Source organism: Vicugna pacos, chromosome 22, assembly GCF_048564905.1.
Source record: "Vicugna pacos chromosome 22, VicPac4, whole genome shotgun sequence".
Taxonomy (NCBI): Eukaryota; Metazoa; Chordata; class Mammalia; order Artiodactyla; family Camelidae; genus Vicugna; species Vicugna pacos.
The window spans coordinates 26,546,676-26,564,717 of NC_133008.1; the positions used below are offsets into that span (position 1 = coordinate 26,546,676).

Consider the following 18,042-nt stretch of genomic DNA (forward strand, 5'->3'; position numbering starts at 1 on the left):
TGCAAGACCAGAAGCCAAGGGGGTGAAAGAGACAGGGGACCAAGGTCTGAGATCAGTGTTAAGAGGAGGAAGCCACAAAGGAGCCGAAGATGAGGTGGGAAGAAACCCAGGAGTGTGTGGCGCCCTGGAAGCGGTGTGGAGACTGCTCTAAGGAGGGAAGGTGTCAATTGTGGCAAACAGGCCAGGAAGGTGGAGAACTGTCTCCTGCCTTCAGCAACACACAGGTCCCTGTGACTCCAACAGGGACAGTGGAGTAGCAGAGGCCTGAAAAGAACAAGTTCAATGGACAGTAGAGAAGACCTAAATAAACAGAGAGATACACCATGTTCCTGGATTCAAAGATTTAATATTGTTAAGATGCCATGTTAAGATGGCATCTTTCCCCAAATTGGTCTACAGATTCAGTGCAATCCCACTCAAAAGCCCATCGTGGTTTCTGGTAGAAATTAATAAGCTGATTCTAAAATTTACACAGAAATGCAAAGGATCTAGAGTAACCAAAACAACTTAAAAAAAGAACAAAGTTGAAGAACTACCCGCTTTCAAGACTTACTACAAAGCCACAATCATCAAAACAGTGTGGTCTTAGCACAAGGGGAGGCGTATTGATCAAAGTACAGAATACAGAGTTCAGAAACAGACTCACACTTTCTGTCTCAGTCAACTGATTTTTGGCAAAAGTGTCAAAGCAGTTCAATGAGGAAGCAGACAGTCCAGAACAACTGCATGTCCCTATGCAAAACAATGAACTTCCATCTTATCTCATCCCGTATACAAAAATTAACTCATGGTGTATCACAGACAGAAGTATAGCTGTTAAAGGCATCAGTTTTACTTAATCTGGGATTTCAGTGTATGGACAGCCATAAACCACTGGTCTATACGATTGCTCCTTAAAGACATCTTGTTGTGTTGGTGACACAGTGGTTAGCATAGCTGCCTTTCTAAAGACATCTTGTCCTTAAAACAGGACTCTTGATCCTTCCTTGCCAGACTGTCCATGTCCCCAGTGTCCTGGCTGCAGAGAAAGCTGGCATTTACACTGGGCCCTCCTTCCTCACCTCTCAGGTTCACTTCTTTCATTTCTATCCACTCTACCTCCATCTCTCTCCACCTGCACTGCCTTCCCTCTAGTGCAAGCCCCACCCTCTCCACTGCTCTCCAGTGCAATGGCTGAAAAGGACTCCCCACTTTCTCTCCTTGCCCCACCAGCCATCTCCATCCTGCAGCCAGAGCAGCTGGATTCTCCTGATTAAAGGCCTTCAGCTGCTTCCCACTGTGCTCCAGAAAAAGCTCCAGATTCTCACCGTCGCCCTGCCGCCACTGACCTCCTCCTCACAGCCACACGGCGGTCATCTGTTCCCACGCTGTTTGCCTCTTCAGGGACTTGGCACATCCTGTCTTCTCCATCTAGTGCCCTTCTCCTTTGGGTCTTGGCATACACGCCTCTTCCTCGGAGAGGTCTGACTCCTCAATCCCAGGAAGGCCCCATGTTATGACCTCATTGTACCCTGGGCTTTTCTTCCACTGCACTTAGGTTCTCCTACCTTGTATCAGTGTGATCAACATGGGAGTCAGCTAGACTGTTTGCTCCATGGCCCAGAACCCTGCTTGCTCCGTGCATCACTGCAGGCCTATGATCAGTTCAGTGTTTAGCATGTTGAGGGCGCTTAAGAAATACTACTTGAATGAATGAGAGAGACCAAAGTTCAGACCCCACTTGCCCATTTACTATACACTACCCAACATCAGGAGCTAAGCTTCTGGGAAGTCCCAGGTGGCCTGCTTTCACGGATTCCTCGTAACCAGCCTGTGGAGGTGAGTGCTGTTGTTGGCTTCCATTTTACAGGTGAAGAAAGGGAAATGTAGATGAGTCCAAAAACCCTTCCTGGCATCCCCCAGCTACTAACAATGGAGCCAGGTTTTCAATCCAGGTTTTTTTGACTTCAGCCTGAGATCTCACCTGCTGCTCTATGCTGCAAGGGACTCACCTTGGGCTTAGAAAAATCCAAAGATCTGATGCAGGTATGATACACACTCAACGGACAGTCTCTAGTATTCTTTTAATTAAAAATTTTTTTTCTTAAATATCTAGCATGTGGCAGAGAGGGAAACCACATTAGATGTTTGGTATTCACTAGGGACTAAAATTGACAATATTGTGTCATTTAACTTGAGCTGGGGAGACAGACAATAATAAAGAGGTACGGTACCGAAGAAATGTGAAGGAAAGTTAAAGGAGGCAATGATCAAGGGAGGCAAGGCTGGTGGAGGTGGTGAGTCAGTTGAGACTTGAAAAATGAAGTAGAGCAAGCCTGAGAAAAGCAGAGATAGGGACAGTCACAGGTTGCAGGGCTTAACCTGGAGGAGCGTTTGTCCGGTTGCAAGACTTAATGAGGTTGGGCTGCAGATATCTTCAAAACAGAGACGAGGCCGTCTAGAGGCTCCTGCCCTTCACACTTGGACAAGGCTATCTCCCTCACTGCTCTCACGTCCTGACTCAAAGGTCTTCGCAGCGAGGCCTTCCCAAGCTGCCTCATTTAACATTTTCACGACCCTCCATGTCTCCATTTCAACAAAGTGTATTTTACTTAGTTCTCTTGCCTCTCGCCTGCCTCCCCCACTACACCGTGAGCACCACAGAGGTTGAGATCTTTGTCCGGTGCCGCAGCACCTGCGGCTGGGGCTCAGTTTGCTAAACTAATCAGTAAGTTAATTAATAGGTAGGTTTTGCAGAAAAGGCAGCTACGGCCGGTGCCCGCCAAGCTTTGTCGAACAGGTACCGCCATCCCCTGACCAGGGATGAAAGCGGTTCCCAGGTACGCCCTTGGCCCAGGAGCCGGCTCTGCTTATCCTCGGCCAAGCCCTCCCGCCCGCCTCCTGCCTTCACCTCCTGCCCTCACGCACGGTCTTGGGTCCTTACTTCCAAGTCTTAGGGCCCATCGGCCACCCCTTCCCCGCAGACCCCGCCACAACCCCATCTTATCCCATCCCCCAACCTCCCGCCGCCACCACAACCACCACCTCAACACCGCCGCAGTGGCGTCAGCTCTGCGCATGCTCGGCGGCGTTGAGACGGGCTGCGTGCGGAGGACGAAGGCCCCCAGGCGCAGGCGCAGGACCGTCCCGCACGGAGTGGGGAGGGGCGTCGGGCGCGCTAGCTCCCTCTGGCCACACCCACCTCCCCCACCCACCACAGGACGGGCGCGCACGCGCGCTAGGAGCGGAAGGGCGGGCGGGTACGCGCATGAGGCAGGCAGGCGGCGGAAACGGGAGAAACTGTCCGTGGTGGGGGGAGGGGAGGTGACGAGTGCGCGCGCAGCGGGGGCGCGGGCGGCGTGGGGGGGCGGCCGAAGCGGGCGGGCGCGCGCACGAGGCTTACCCTCGCTCGGCGGCGGCGGCGGCGGCGACTTCTTTGTTTCGTGAGGAGAAGCGAGACTCCCATTCTGCCCCCGGCCCCGCGCGGAGGGGCGGGGGCGGCGCCGGGAAGGCTACAGCGCCGGCGACTCCCGGTAAGGAACGCGGGTCGCGGGGGGAGCGTGGCGCGGGGCTTGGGAAGACGGTTTGAATGGAGCCGGGGCGCCGAGGGGGGAGGGGGCCGCCGGCGCCTGGAGCGGGGCCGGGGTACGGCGGCGCCTGAGGGTCAAGAAGCCTGGCCGGCACCGCGCGCGCGGGGAAGGCCATAGTGCAGCGAGGCCGCAGCGGCTACAGTATCCCCGGGCCGACCGGGTGGGAGCCCGGGCCGCGTGGAGGCCGCGCGCCCCCCGCGCGCGCTCTCGTTGGGGTCGTGGGACAAAGCTCGTCGCCCCGTCGGCGGGCCTTGAGCCCGGCCCCCCTCGAGGTCTCTGCCGCGGCTGCAACAATAGCCAGGCGTCCGGACTTTTCTAGCTACGTTGTAACGGGTTCGACTCGAATGTTGCCTTTCGGCTTGGTTGCGGTCGCGGCTTCATAGGAAAAACCCCAGATGTGTCCAGCGTCGCCTGGACACGACCATTAGCAGCCCCCTTGGGTTAGCCGACCTAAAATTTTATTTTAAAAAAATCACTTCATTTTAGATTTTCAAGGAAAGGTAAATAACTCCCAGTCCCTTGCAAGTATTGACTTCAGAATGTTTGCCCTGAAGCGAGGGGTCGGCATTAAGTGGGTAAGGACGGGGGAGCTATTTGCTGTTGAAAGCATTGTTTTAGTTTTGTATCCTTTTCTCTTCCTCCCAATTGATTTTCTAGATTAAGGCTTTTATTTAAAACGTGGATCTTTCAGGAGAGGGTGTTTTGTGCCAGTCTTGAAGACATCAGTCTTGATTTTTTTTTTCCGCCTAGTGAGTCCTTGAGGAAAGTAGGGAAAAAGCGTTAAGAGCCGCTTCCTAGGAATTTGGAACAAGTTTTCACTTTTAATTGACAGACTGGATTGGAGTTTGAGTCCTCGCGTTGTCAGTCGCTTAGCTGTGTGACCATAGGCAAGTAGCTTAATCTCTCTGAACTTCTTGGTTTCCTCATTTGTGAAATGGGGAAAATGCCACAAATGGAGTTGGTGAAAGCCTGTAAAATGGTTCCTAGCTAGTGGGAAGCACTGTTGTTGTTCGGTCCAGTCTCCTTTATTGTTCAACAAATATTTGTTGAGTCCCTACTGGGTGTTAGATGGTTGGAGGTTGGATGCCCTGAGGAGCTTCTCCTGTCATGTAGGGGGACAGGTGGTAAATTGTGTTAGAGGAACACAGTGGATGGATGTGCTGGGAAGTGAGTGCTGGGAGCCAGAGATCAGGAAGGCTGCATGGAAGAGGGGGCTTTTACTCAGAATTGAGGGCTTGTCGAGGTTGCATTTGACCACCTGGGACCAGTCATTTCTCCCCTCTGCTACACTCGCACATTGCCTTGATTCTTTCTTGTGTAGCAGTTACCCTAGTTTGTAATTACACATCTATTCTGGGCCATCGAAGCAGGATGTGTCTACCTAATCTGTGTATCCTGGGCCACTGCACATAGTAGGCTGTTGGCGAACCTTTGTGGATGAATGAGGAGGGTACTGGGGAGGATGCATGAAGTGCTTGGCACAGGACTGAGTGAGGGTGGCTTACTTGTAGGCAATGTTAGTCGCTGCTGTTGGTTTTTATTTTTTAACTTTGTTGTTTCCCAAACTACCTTCCCCCCAAGAATGAGGGGGTGGGGTGGTGGTTAATATAGGGTGGTAGTATGGAGGGCTAGTTCTGGAATCAGTCCTCCTGGATTCACACCCAGCTCTAAATCCTGGTTTGACTTGGAGCAACACACTTTCCAGTAGGTCCCCTTACTTGTGAAACAGCTATGACAATGATACCACCTCAAAGGGTTGTTGTGAGGGTTGAAAAGGTAGCTTGGGAGGTGGAAGCCCACTGCAGAGCCTGGCATGTAATGAGCTCTCAGTTTGTTGGTGTTAGTATTTTTTATGTTTTGTATGTGTATATATATGCAAGTTAACCATTTCAAAAACTGAGAATATAACTTAGAGTCATTCTATATCCCAGAAACCCCAAGTTTAATGTGCTGGGTATAGATATATATAGATGTAAAATTTTCTTTTAAGTCAACACATAGATGATTATGAAAATGATAAGCGTTCCTCTGCACGCCACCTAAAATCATATTGTGTCCAACCCTTCTGGAGATGTTGATCTTGCAGGTTTTTGAGCCAGGAGGTGATGGGGTGATCTCATCAGAGCTTTAATGTAGGGCAATGGAGTGGTCTCCAAGCTTTCTGTCCATGAAAAGCACTCCAACATAAACACATATTTATGTATATACCTTTACCACTCTGTGTGGGTCCTCGAAACATTGGCAGGTAACCTTCGACCAGCTGTACATCCTAGGTGTTTATCACGTGTGGCAGAGGCGGGAGGACTAGGTGTTTTCCGTGAATGGTGAGTACAGCTTTCTGCTGATGGAGAGACTGAGGTCCAAGGGATTTCGCCAGGAGCTCTCCAGTCAAACGTTCAGGTCTGGCTCCTGGCTTTGCCACTTTTCCCTCCTTGTGCCTCAAAGAAATGGGAGTGACAGTGCCTAGCTCCTTTTAAGTCCTCTGACATGGCAGCCAATTCTGGCCTCGGTCATCAGCACTGCCGTGGCACAGAGGGGCCCATTCACATCCACCATAGACAGAACATAATGTGAATGGCGCCCCCTGGAGTTGTGCAAGAAGTAGGCCAACCATGCATTCCCCATTCATGTAGTGAAGAAGCGTGCATTGAGCGCCTGCCATGAGCCAGCTGCTGCTGGGGGCTCAGCCAGGAACAAGGAGATGGGGGCCCTGTTCTCATTCGTTTTTATCTGTCTCCTTATCTGCAAAGGGGGACAGTAATAGTACCCAAATTATAGGATTGTTGGAAGGACCAAACACCAACAAAATGCCAGAGGACAATGCCTGGCGCCGAGAGCTGAACAATTTGTAGCTGTTGTCATTTATCAAGATCTCTCCAATGTCCTGGCGGGTTGAGATACAGAATATATTTTTGCCCCATTGTAGTAGTTCTGTATGTTTTCAAAGTGGTAGCTGAGGAGTCAGCGCCTCCACGTTGTCCATCATTTTAAAATTGTATGCTTTGCAGTTTCACCATACGGGTTTGGAAAGAGGGAAGTGTGCTTTGTGGCATGGGTTTTGAAAAGCATCATTGATGTTCGTTTTCCATTTCACCTATTTCCTCATAACTTGTAACATTGATTGGAACACTGAAGAGAGAATCACAGTTTAAAAAAAAAACTAAACAGGACGTGCAGAACATACTATAAATGGGAGGTAACTGCAGGAACATTGGAGGGAAACGTCTGAGGGTGAACGTGTCAGAATTGAGTTGAGGCCAAGTTGGGGCTGTCATTGCTGTCATTACTGGTGTCACCCGTTAGTGGTGTCAGGCTCACTGGGGTGACCAGTTATCTCCTGGAGTTTGCTGTTAGCTGCACGCTGCTGATGTGAATTTTTCTGGATATGAGTGTGACGGGCCTGAGAAATTCGTCCTCTACTCATCTTCATGTTTGGGAAGGGTCTTTGAAGGAAGCACCAGGTGTAGCTGGGTTTCTCGGGAGGTCAGAGTTCATAGGGAAGAGGGAAGGGAAGGAATGTATCGTTTCCCTCCAGTTCCTGTAGAGAAGAGGCTTTCTTTCTTTAGAAAACTGGTAGCGTGGTGTAAACCTGCCCCAGCCCCTTCCTGGAAACCCAGACTGGTTTTGGGATTCCGTTCCTTCGCTGAAGGGCCATGTCTTCATTTTGGTATATGGACACTTGTCCCTGGGAACAGTCTGAGTTTTGCTCAGTGTGAAGTTCACCAGCCGCAGGTGTGTGATGAAGGAGCGCGGGCCCCATTTTTAGTAGTGATAGGCTTTAAAATGGCTCCTTGGGGTAGTTTAAGTTCTCCTTTCGCTGGCAGGTCACACCCTGCTGGTTCAGGAAGCAGGTGGCCCCAAGGCAGTTACTGCCTCACCTGTTACAGTGGGAGACTTGAGGGGGCAATGTTTGATGTGTACCACCCAGAGTTGTCCTGAAAGGCCCAGTAAAGTGGTCCAGTGGGTGGTCTCATTGTCCTAATGGCAACGCTGAAGCACGGGGGCCCCTGGATGTGCCTTGGCAGCTGTATCTGGCCCTGTTGACACCAAGTGCACATCTGATCACAGCCTGGCCTGCTGGCTCGCTCAGCGCCCTTGCCCGCCTCCTCGGAACACCCCCTGGAGGCTCCTGCCTTTGGAGTGCTTCTCTTTGTCTGTACTTCCGCCCTCTTCCAGGCCCTCCTCCTCCTGTGTCTTCTGATTCTGATTCTCAGCCTAAATCAGTTACTCAGGCATTAGAGTCGGACGGACTTGAGGCAGTGCTGCCTTCCCCACGTGACTTTGGGCAAACAACTTAACCTATCTGAGCATTAAACCCCCTGTTCCTCCCATAGTCCCCAGTTGGACCCTCTGGTCGCCAGTGCTGAACCAAGGAGATGTGAGTTGGGGCTGAAATCCAGCCTGGCTGGGCTTTGCTAAGCCTGGTTCTGGGGCTAGTCAGCTCCAAGGAAGGGACAGCTTTTATATTTAAAGCAGCATGTGCTAGCTGAGGCCCTGCTGGTCACTTTGGTCAGCCTTGTCCCTTCTCATTCTCTCATCCTCACAGCCGTTTCATCAGTCTGTCCAGAGAAATCTTCTAAAGCCATCATCAGATCATGTCACTGCCTTGCCCAGAACATAACAGTGGTTTCCCATTGCACTTCAAGTAAGAGTCCTCCTTCCTTATCACTGCCCTCAAGGCCTGTGCTCTGCCCTCTCCACTCAGCTCTGACCTCATCTGCTGCCACACCTCTCTCTCCTGCTCTGTTCCTTCAGGGTCCTACCCTGGGACCTTTGCACTTGCAGGTCCTTCTGCCTATCCATAGCCACTGGCTCCCATTTCACTTCAGGTCTCTGCTTAGATGTGTCCCTGTCTTTGAGACCATCCCTGGCCACCGTGGTTGAAAGAGCACTTCCCATCAGCTTGACTGTTAACCTTGCTTGACTATTCATAGCACTTCCACCCAGTTCGTGACACTGTGTCACATTTATTTGTATGCTTGTTTCTGTCACTCAGATGTCAATCCCATCAGGTAGGGACTTTGTTCTCTGCTGGATGCCCAGTGCCTGGAACCCTGTTCAGCACAGGGTTGGTTCTCAGTTGGTATTTGGGGGGCTGGAGGGCCTGACATGAGTGACACTCAGCAGCTGTAGGTGCCACGCCTCCCCACCTCCTCTTGGCCACTCTTGCATTTGTGTGTCCCTGTCGTGGGGGCCTTCTCTCCTGCCCTCTCCGTGGGTCACACATCATGGTCAGTGTTGAGTGTATAGCAGGCACCACGACAGACCCAGTGATGGGTCATGACATCTGTCCAGGGGGGCTTGGCCAGGCTCAACAGAGAAAAGGAAGAGCATCTACCTGGGTTTTACGGGGAGCAGGGTCAGGACAGAACCGTAAAACTAGTTATGGTTACTTGATGCATGTTTGTGCTCAGTCACATTGGACTCTGGGTCATGGTTAAGAGAGTTTGAAAAACACCTGTGTAGCTAGGCTAGGGTTTGTATTCTTGGGAGTGGACACTATCTCCGTGCTGGATTAGAGCTTGAACTCCCTGAGGACAGAAGACTGGCCTGGTTCTCTTCGTGTCTTCTGCCATGTTGTAGACAAAGAAGTGCTCTTCAGTGGCTTTCAAGTGAATGAAAAATTTTAAAAGGGTGTGTGTGGGGGGGATTCCAATGAATAAAATGATACAGAATTCCCAGTGCTAAAAATAATACTTGGTAACAATTTGGCCTGTCTATCTCTTAGGTAGAACTGAGAAGACATTGTAATTTATCATTGTGACATGGTTTTTTAGTTTCTGAAATGTTCTCTTTTAAATGTAGGGCAAGATTTTGTTACTTAATTATATCGCAAGGAAAGTGTCACAGAACATCCGGCTTTGGGAAGCTCAGTCCCTCAAACCATGGGTGCCCTGTCCCATCTGTCCTTGCAGGTTCCAGGACTAGCGCACTCCCCGCCATCAGATCAGGTGGGGAGAGTTTTTTCAGTTGTAGATTTGGGAGGGGATCTTATTCTGTATTTTCAATGTGACAAATGGGGCTGGCTTTGCCGAAGCCACCCTGCCCAGCTGCCTTGAACCATCTGAGCACCAGGTCATGACTTGATTGCAGTACATCTGCTGCTAAAATGTGTCTTCAAAACAGATTTTTTTCCAAGCCCGAAAAACAAAATAGCAGATATCCTGGGGCCAAACTTAAATATAGTGCTGGGTTTTAGGCGATTTAAAAAAAAAAAAAAAACCAACCAACACATAATCTCAGCAGGCAGATGTCAGAGGGTCCTGATCTTGTCCTGCCGCAGTGGCCCAGCCACTGCAATCCTTTTCAAGCAGTTTAGTTCCGCATTTAAATGTTGACGTAGTGATTTTGGTGAAGTTGAAAGTGGATGGAAAATAACACAGTCCTCAAATCCTTTCATCCCATTTTATTTCCACAAAGGCACTTCCTGGGCATCTTTTCTGGGTGTTTATTTCCCAGGTATTTTTTCTGACCTAGGCTTGTTTTTTTCCTTAAAAAATGTTTTAAAAAATCTGTTTACAACAGTAATAAATGGTTAAAACAAACACACACATACAAAAAGCTCCAGAAATCCATGATGTGGAAAGTGCAAGTTCCCCATCACACGCCTCCAGAGAGAGCCGCTGGCCGCTGCCAACGGCAGTTTGGTGCGTGTTTTCTTTGGTCTCACTTCTAGGCTTGGATTAGCATGTGGATATTATTGTTGTTAGCAAAGTGGATCTCAGGCCAGGCACACCTAACTGTGACAATACCTTCTTCCCCTGTTTCATTTTGGATCATCCTCCATGAACATGTGCACATAGCTGCCGCGTTCATTTTTAAGTATGCTCTCTGACTTTTGCAGCGTGGACTGTGGGCGGTTCTGATTGTTTGGCTGTGGAGGGGCTTCTCGGAGATTCCGAGGTGACCTGGCTGAGCTCCTCACAGACACTCTGACTCCAGGAATCCTGGAGTCTGTTTTCATCTCACAGCCTCCTGAACGTCTTAGTTTTCAGCTTTTTGGTTCTTGCCCTTAAGTACTTTTAGTTTCAATCACATTCCTTTGGGCTCCCTGCCTGGAATCTCCACGTGGAGCCCCCAGAGACATCTGCCCCCCCCCCCCCCGGGCCACATGCGTCTCAATAAGGTCCCAGATGCGTGTGCTGGTGGCTTTGCCATTTTGGCCCCCACACCCCTTTGTCTTTTGCTTTTCTCACCTGCGTAGGTCTGAGATGTGTGTCTGGCTTGAGGTGGATTTCTGTGTGGTGCAGGGTCGCCCTACATTTTCCAGGCTACACCAAGTGACTTGTCAGGGGCTTGTTGCAGGAGTCCAGGCAGCACCAGGAAGCCACCTGAAACCCTTTGAAGTAGCCTTAAGGCTGACCTCAGTGACCCAAGGAATTTGCTGAAAATGCCATATCTTTAGTTTCCTGTATAGGAAGGGAAGGGGTGTACATTATTCTCAGATTGCAACTCTTCTGAAATTCCTGGCCAGGCTTGTCCAGCCCCCGTGGGTGGCAGCATGTTGGAACCCTGTCTCACACCCTCTCTGGCTCAGCAGGGCCAGGCCCCCCCGCGCCCCTCAGGAAGGGTTAGCTGGCTGAAAGGAGCTTGATGATGGCTAAGAACACCACCTTCATCCAGGGGAAGCGTGAGGGCAAGGGAGAGTTTGCAGCAGCCCAAATCCTGCCCCTTGATTGTCAGGCTGGACCATGTCATCACTTTTGACAGCTGGTCCTCATTTGCACCGAGACTGTGTGGCCTTCAGGCAGCTGCTGTTCCTCCAGGTCAGCAAAGCTGCCTTGTGCAGCCCCTAATTCCTCAGGGGGAAGCGAGCCGCTTGTCCTGAGCGCTGCAGGCTGGGAGCAATAACTGAGATTTGTCCTGCAGGGAGGCTGTTTTGGAAGCAAATTCTCCAGAGTGGTTACTTAACACGTGGCTCAGTTTACTCATCTCTGTATGAGGGAAGGGGGATCGAAGGACTTAACCTGTGTGACAGGACAGTGGTGACAAGCAGTTAGTGGCTGCTCTGTATCCGAGGAGGGCCTTGATGTCACCAGCAGTGTGTTCGTGCTTGCTGCTGTGTGCCTTGCATGTGGTACCTTGTGTGGTGCAGCCGGCGACCCCTGGGGAGGGGCTGGTCTCAGCTCCAGCCTGCAGAGGAGGAAACAGGCTCAGGGAGTCCAGCATCGTGTGGTTGGCAGATGGCAGAGTCCATGCTCAGAGTCCAGGCTGTACTGTGGCCTTGGCCTTGTGACACCAGCTCCTTCACTGACCTGCTGTATGGCCTGTGAGCCTCAGGGACCCCTCTGTGTGATGGCTCTTCCTTGTAGGGTGGTGGTGCAGCCTCAGTGAGGAAATAAATGCTTATTACCAAATGGGCCCACTCCTTTCCCTCCCCTCTCTGAACGGATCTTCCCTCCCTGTGGTTTCTTCGTGACTGGTATGTCCTCAGTAGTTATAAAGTACTAGAAGGTGGGGGCAAGTCACAGTCCCCCTGGATTTTAAAATATGCCTTCTCTTTCTCTGTCTCCATGACCTTGACCTGATTCCTCTTTTCACAACACTTCTGACACCAAACATGTGAGTTTTCCACACGAAGCAGTTCTCCAAGTTTCTGTGGACATCACTGGGTGTCCTGCAGTTCAATTCAATTCTGATGATAAATACCCAGAGTTAGTGCAGACCTCACAGGTTAAGGGCCCAAGCCCACAAGGCTGCCCCTCACTTCAGATGCCAGTTGCAAGCAGTGGGCCCCCAGGTTATCCACACTTCTATCCAGCTTGCTCACCAGTGAGGGTTCCCATGACTCCCTCCTCAGGTTTAATAATTTCCTCTAACAACTCAAAAAACTCAAGGAGCCATTTGGTTATGTCTTATGTTTACCAGTTTATAAAGGATACAGGTGAATAGCAGAAGAGATACATAGGGTGAGGTCTGGAAGGGTCTCGAGAGCAGGAGCTTCTGTCCCCATTAAGCTGGGGTACACCACCCTCCTGGCATGTGGATATGTTCACCAACCCAGAAGCTCTCCTCAACGCTGTAGTTTAGAGATTTTTGGTGCTTTATCACAAAAGCATGGTTGATTAACTCAATTTCCAGCCCCTCTTCCCTCCCTGGAGGATGGGGTGGGGATGGGGCCGAAGGTTCTAAGTTTCTAACCATGGCTTTGTCTTTCTTGCGACCACCTCCCATCCTGAAGCCATCCAGGAGCCTACCTAGTCTATTAGAACAAAATAGACCCCTATGGCTCAGGAATGTCTCACGTGGGGATTTTGGAGCTCTGTGTAAGACGTTCTTATCACCCCTGTCACTTAGGAAATCATGAGGGTTTTAGGAGCTCTGTCAGGAACCGAGGGCAGACACCAAATATATTATTGCTCTTTGTCACAAGTAGACAAAGATTTCTTAAACAAGACCTCAAAATCATTAACCATAAAAGAACAAACTTGATACATTGGACGTCATTAAAAACTCTACATCAGTGGGAGACAGTAATGGCAACCACATTTCCCCAGTAAGATGTTAGTGAAAACATAGAGCCTGTACAGAAGTGGAGCTCTCAATGGCCAGTAAGCATGTGGACAGGCGCTCAGCACTGCTGGTCACAAGGGAAATGCAAATTAAAACCGTAATAAGATATGATTATACACTTACCAGAACGGCCACAAATTTTAAAAACTGACAGTACGAAGTGTTGGTGTTGATTTAGAGGAACTGGAACATTCACCCCGACTGCTGCAGGGAGAGCAGAGTGTGCGATTGTAGTCCTCACTTGAAAAGCTGTTGATATCCACCAAGCTAAATTTACACCTCCCGTATGACCAACACTTCCTCTCCTGGATACACAAGGAAAATGAGCACCCACGTCCATCAAATGACATTGTTTACAGCAGCTTTGTTTGTGCTAACCAAGACCTGGTAGCATCGCATCTATGAACAGGAGAATGGACGAGTAGAGAGTTGATAGCTATCCCAACAGTGCGGATGTCCCTCCTGGACCTAATGATGCACAGACGTAAACTGTGTGACCCTCTATCAGACCGAGTTCAATACCAGGTGAAACTAACCTGCAGCAGTAGAGCCAGAGCAGGGGTTCTGCCTGGGAGGGTCGTCTTGTCTGGGAAGGGGCCCTCTCCCCCTTCTGGAATTTTGGAAGTGCTATGTCTGATCCTGGATTCATCCAGCTGTATACCTGGGATCAGGGCACTTTAGGTGTGCCAGAACTCAGGGCAAGTAAATAAACAAAATGCCCCTCCTCAGTACTACACCGAGAACCGCTGCCTGCTTCCGGTTTTCTGTTCTTTCCACTGCTACGCTGTCCACAAACAGCACCAGCATCACGGATGGGACTTCTGATGGAACTTTCCCTGCTTTGCCTCTCGGAATGGTTTTGCCTTGACACAATTTTGCACTTTTGGGGTCTCCTTTACTATTGTTCCCCATGTGTGTCTGGGCGTTCAGTCCAGAAATGAGTTTGCTGATGGTGGCTCCGAGCACTTACCTGCTAGCCTGACCCTTCTGAGGTGGCAGCTTCTGAACAGATGCCATTCTAAAAGTGTGTTGTGAAATTCCTTGCTTCTGAAAAGTGGATGTTGCCGTATTCCGGCACACAGATCTTTTTCGATGCCCTCCAGTGTCTGGTGATCTGCTCTGTCGCTGATGATGCTGGCACTGCTGTGAGAGGAGGCAGTTAATTCCTGGAGGTACAGTGCACTTTGAAGGGAAGAACAGTGAAGGGCTAATGCTGAACATAAACTCCCTCGAGAGGAGCTGTCATTCCGGAGGCATGCAGACATGTCTGCCTTTAGATTGGGAGGTGGCATGGATTTTATTTTGCTGTCAGTTTCAGTTGGCTCAACTTGTAGTGGAGACCTCCAGGTGAGAAAGAAACCATGAGCTGCCAGATGCCGCAGGTTCCTTAAGGAGGTGCAGGACCATTGACCCCCTTCCAACTTGAGAGCCGTGCTCTGTGGGCCAGAGGGGAGCCCCAAGGAGCCATTGCCCTTGACCCAGCCGCAGCCTTGTCCATGTCCCTCGGCTTCCCCCTCGGAAAGTGTGACTGCTGATGCGTCCTCCCTGTAGACAGACCCCTGGACCAGAGATTTCGAACTCCAGGATCAGCATTTTAGCAAAGGAGATGTCACAGGGCAGAGACTAGGCGGCGGCTCGGGATCAAACAGTATCCTGTTTCTGTAGCAGATCGTGTGAATGTTTACACAGAGCTGAGTCAGTAACATTTTCTTTTTAATTGAGGTATAGTTGATTTAAAATATTAGTTTCAGGTGATCGATATTGTGATTCAAACATTTTTATAGATTATAATCCAATTAAAGTTACTGTAAAATATTGGCTGTATTCCCTGTGCTGTGCAATATATCCTTGTTGCTTATTCATTTAATACCTAGTAGATTTATACTTTTTATACATTTTATGTATATATTTTATACTTAGTAGTACCTCCTGATCCTCTACTCCTATCTTGCCCCTCCTCTCTTCTCCCCACTGGTAACCACTAGCTTGTTCCATCTGTGAGTCTGTTTCTTTTTTTATATTCATTTGTTTTATTTTTTTAAGTTCTCTATATAAGTGATAACGTTTATCTTTTTCTGACTTATTTCATTAAGCATAATACTCTCCAGGTCCGTCCGTGTTGTTGCAAATGGCAAAATTTAATTCTTTTTATGGATGAGTAATATTCCATCCCCCCCACCTTTATCCATTCATCTATTGGACACTTAGGTTGCTTCTGTATCTTGGCTAATGTATATAATACTGCTGTGAAAGCATTGGTAACATTTATCGACTCCCTGGCCATTCATAGCAAGCATAATTTATCAACATCATTAGATTTTATTTAGCTGATTTTCGGACCTTGTGGAGGTTCTGAGTCATAGTTCTGGGTATCAATTTTTAGTTTACAGCAATATTCATTAAACTTTAGACTCTTGAGTATCACTTGTGAAATGTTTGGTATCAGAGTGCCATAGGTTCTGTAATACTTCTCTTTAAATGAGCCTACTTTTAAATACTTTTCTTTTTTCTTTTTTTTCTTTTTTTTAATACTTAAAATTTTTAAATTTGTTTTATTTGGGGAGTAACTAGGTTTATTTCTTTCTTTCTTTATTTTTAATGGAGGTAGTGTTGCAGAAAAACGTGTTACAGCTCATTGTTATAGCTCGGTGTTACAGCTCAGCTGTGACAGCAACCTGGATCCCAGCAAGAGACCAAGCAGCACTCAGAGAGTTAGAGAACTTAGGTTTATTACGCCAGCGGGCCCAGAGGAGTTGACACTCCAAGCTCTGCACCCCATCTGTAAGTTTACACAGGCTTTTTTAGGCTACCAGTTTACACTGCAACATCATATGGAAATAAGGTATAACAAAAGTTGACTAATTAAGAACAAGCTTTGTAGAAATGGGCCAATCAGGAAGGAGAGAAATAACCAATCAGGAGTGAGCTCCATGCAAATGAAGTACTACAAGTGGACCAATCAGGAGTTAGGGAAATGGACCAATCAGGAGTGAAGGAAATAACCAACCAGGAGTGAACTCAGGGAACCAATAGAGTTTTAGGGGTAAGTAAGCCATTTCAGAGGCAAAAAGTGAGATAGAGCCTCTGGGAACCAGATGGTGCTGACAGGAGAGTAGTGGCCCTGCCTTGGGGTCCTGCCAGTCTTTTTATGGGGCTTCCCACCTCAGTAGTAGGGAATGAACCCAGGACCTCGTGCCTGCTAAGCATGTGCTCTGCCACTGAGCTATACCCTCCACCCAAATTCACTTATTTTCAGGGAAACTTGATCTCACTGCCTTAAGTGGAAACCAGCGTTACTTGCCATGAATGTTTGTTTTAGTTGAATTTATGAAGGTCCAGTCAGATGCTATTGCTGGCAGAGGCTTTGAGCCTTAGTCACGCTCTTCTTTTTTCTAAAATAGGAAGATGAGCAAGCATCAGAGTGGTGTGAAGGGTGTGCCAGCACTACCTTGAGACTTCCCTCTGTTACAGTCAAAAAGATACCAGGGAAGTCAGGCACTGTCACCTGTTGGCAAGTCTGTGCCTCCACCTCCTGAGTCCCACCCCTTCCTTGGGGGACTTGGATCCAATTTTGGATGCCTGGTGTATCACCTCCTTGGAGAAGAATGGAGGGGAGAGGACTGGGTGCGTGTCAAAGGCGCCAGCTCCCTGTCAGATGTGTGCTCTGACATGACTGTTTATGATCCTCCTTGACCCGTTCTGACTTGTCCCGCCAACGGCCACGACCCCCACACTGACCGGGACTTTTTTCCAGCAGGAGACCACTGTCCGCGGCTCCCGTGAAGATGTCCACTCCAGACCCACCCCTGGGTGGAACTCCTCGGCCAGGCCCTTCTCCAGGCCCGGGCCCCTCCCCAGGAGCCATGTTGGGCCCTAGCCCTGGTCCCTCACCTGGCTCCGCCCACAGCATGATGGGGCCCAGCCCGGGGCCTCCCTCAGCAGGACACCCCATCCCGACCCAGGGGCCTGGAGGGTACCCTCAGGACAACATGCACCAGATGCACAAGGTAGGGATCCCTGGGCCCACTGCCCCGAGCCACTGAGTCCCTGCGATTAGAGACCGGAGGGTGAGCAGCGGGCAGCGCATTGGCAGCTGTCCCACCCTGTCTCTCACGTTAATGAGTGAAAATGTTTGAATCCTAATAGATGGCTTATGGCCCATGGTTTCCTCCCCTCGGGCTGCTCAGCTTGCCTGGGTGATTCACGAGGCACAGCAGTGGGTGCCCTTTAACCCCACTGGATCCTGACTTCGAGCACTACCTGCGCTGAACAGGGTGCTTTTGCCAGTGAGATGGAAAACCTGCTTTTAACACAACTAGCTTTCCTCTTTCTTGTGTTTCTGGGAAGTGGTTGGAGGAAATGAGGAAATACCCTCTTAGGTATCCTCAGCTAGAAGAAAAGGTGACATTTCCAAGCATCAGGGGCCACAGGAGGCTGTCATGGTAGAAAATGTGAGTGGTGTGGCCTGGGGGGGAAGGGGCCTCTGCTAACCCCTCTGACCTCCCTACAAGGGCAGTCTGTGTGTTTGTACCCCATTTTACTGAGTCCCCCTCTCCCAACGCATCAGGTGTAGGTGGGTATTGTGCCCATTTTGCAGACGAGGAAGTAAGGTCTCAGAGAGATGGTCATTCAGCGAGTTGGTGGCAGAGCCATCCCATCCCTCCCACCCTCACAACACCTCAGGCATGTGCCACCTCAGTGGCCTCCAGCACAGTGAGGTGACCCCCCAACTCATTTCCCATATATTTCTGTCAACTTTGGTACCACATCTGTCTTGTCACCTCCCTCGTGGGAAGCTGTTGGTGCCTCAACCCCGCTCATTTAGGCCAGTTTCTTCTCCAGTATGGTCCCATTTTTCCCTCTCTGCCCATTTTGTTTCTTCCTCTGGGACATGTGACACTTGTCTGTCAGACTCCTGCCATGTGTCTGGTCTAGGAGCAGAGGCCCCCACCCTGCCCAC

At 49.7% G+C, this 18,042-nt stretch overlaps 1 protein-coding gene across 13 annotated transcripts in view; it reads left to right on the forward strand.

Moving 5' to 3' along the window:
• Positions 1 to 3,247: 3,247 nt before the first annotated feature.
• The window catches only part of SMARCA4 (SWI/SNF related BAF chromatin remodeling complex subunit ATPase 4), an 80,659-nt gene continuing 65,864 nt past the window's right edge, over positions 3,248 to 18,042 (forward strand). For 4 of the 13 annotated variants that reach the window (XM_072947725.1, XM_072947726.1, XM_072947727.1 and 1 more), the window contains exons 1-2: positions 3,316 to 3,512; positions 16,837 to 17,089. In XM_072947725.1, the coding sequence (XP_072803826.1) occupies positions 16,868 to 17,089 (222 nt within the window). In that variant the 5' untranslated portion in view covers positions 3,316 to 3,512; positions 16,837 to 16,867. Of the gene's footprint in view, positions 3,513 to 16,836; positions 17,090 to 18,042 lie in introns of all 13 variants that reach the window. The other 9 variants (XM_072947722.1, XM_072947720.1, XM_072947723.1 and 6 more) reach the window with 7 other exon arrangements.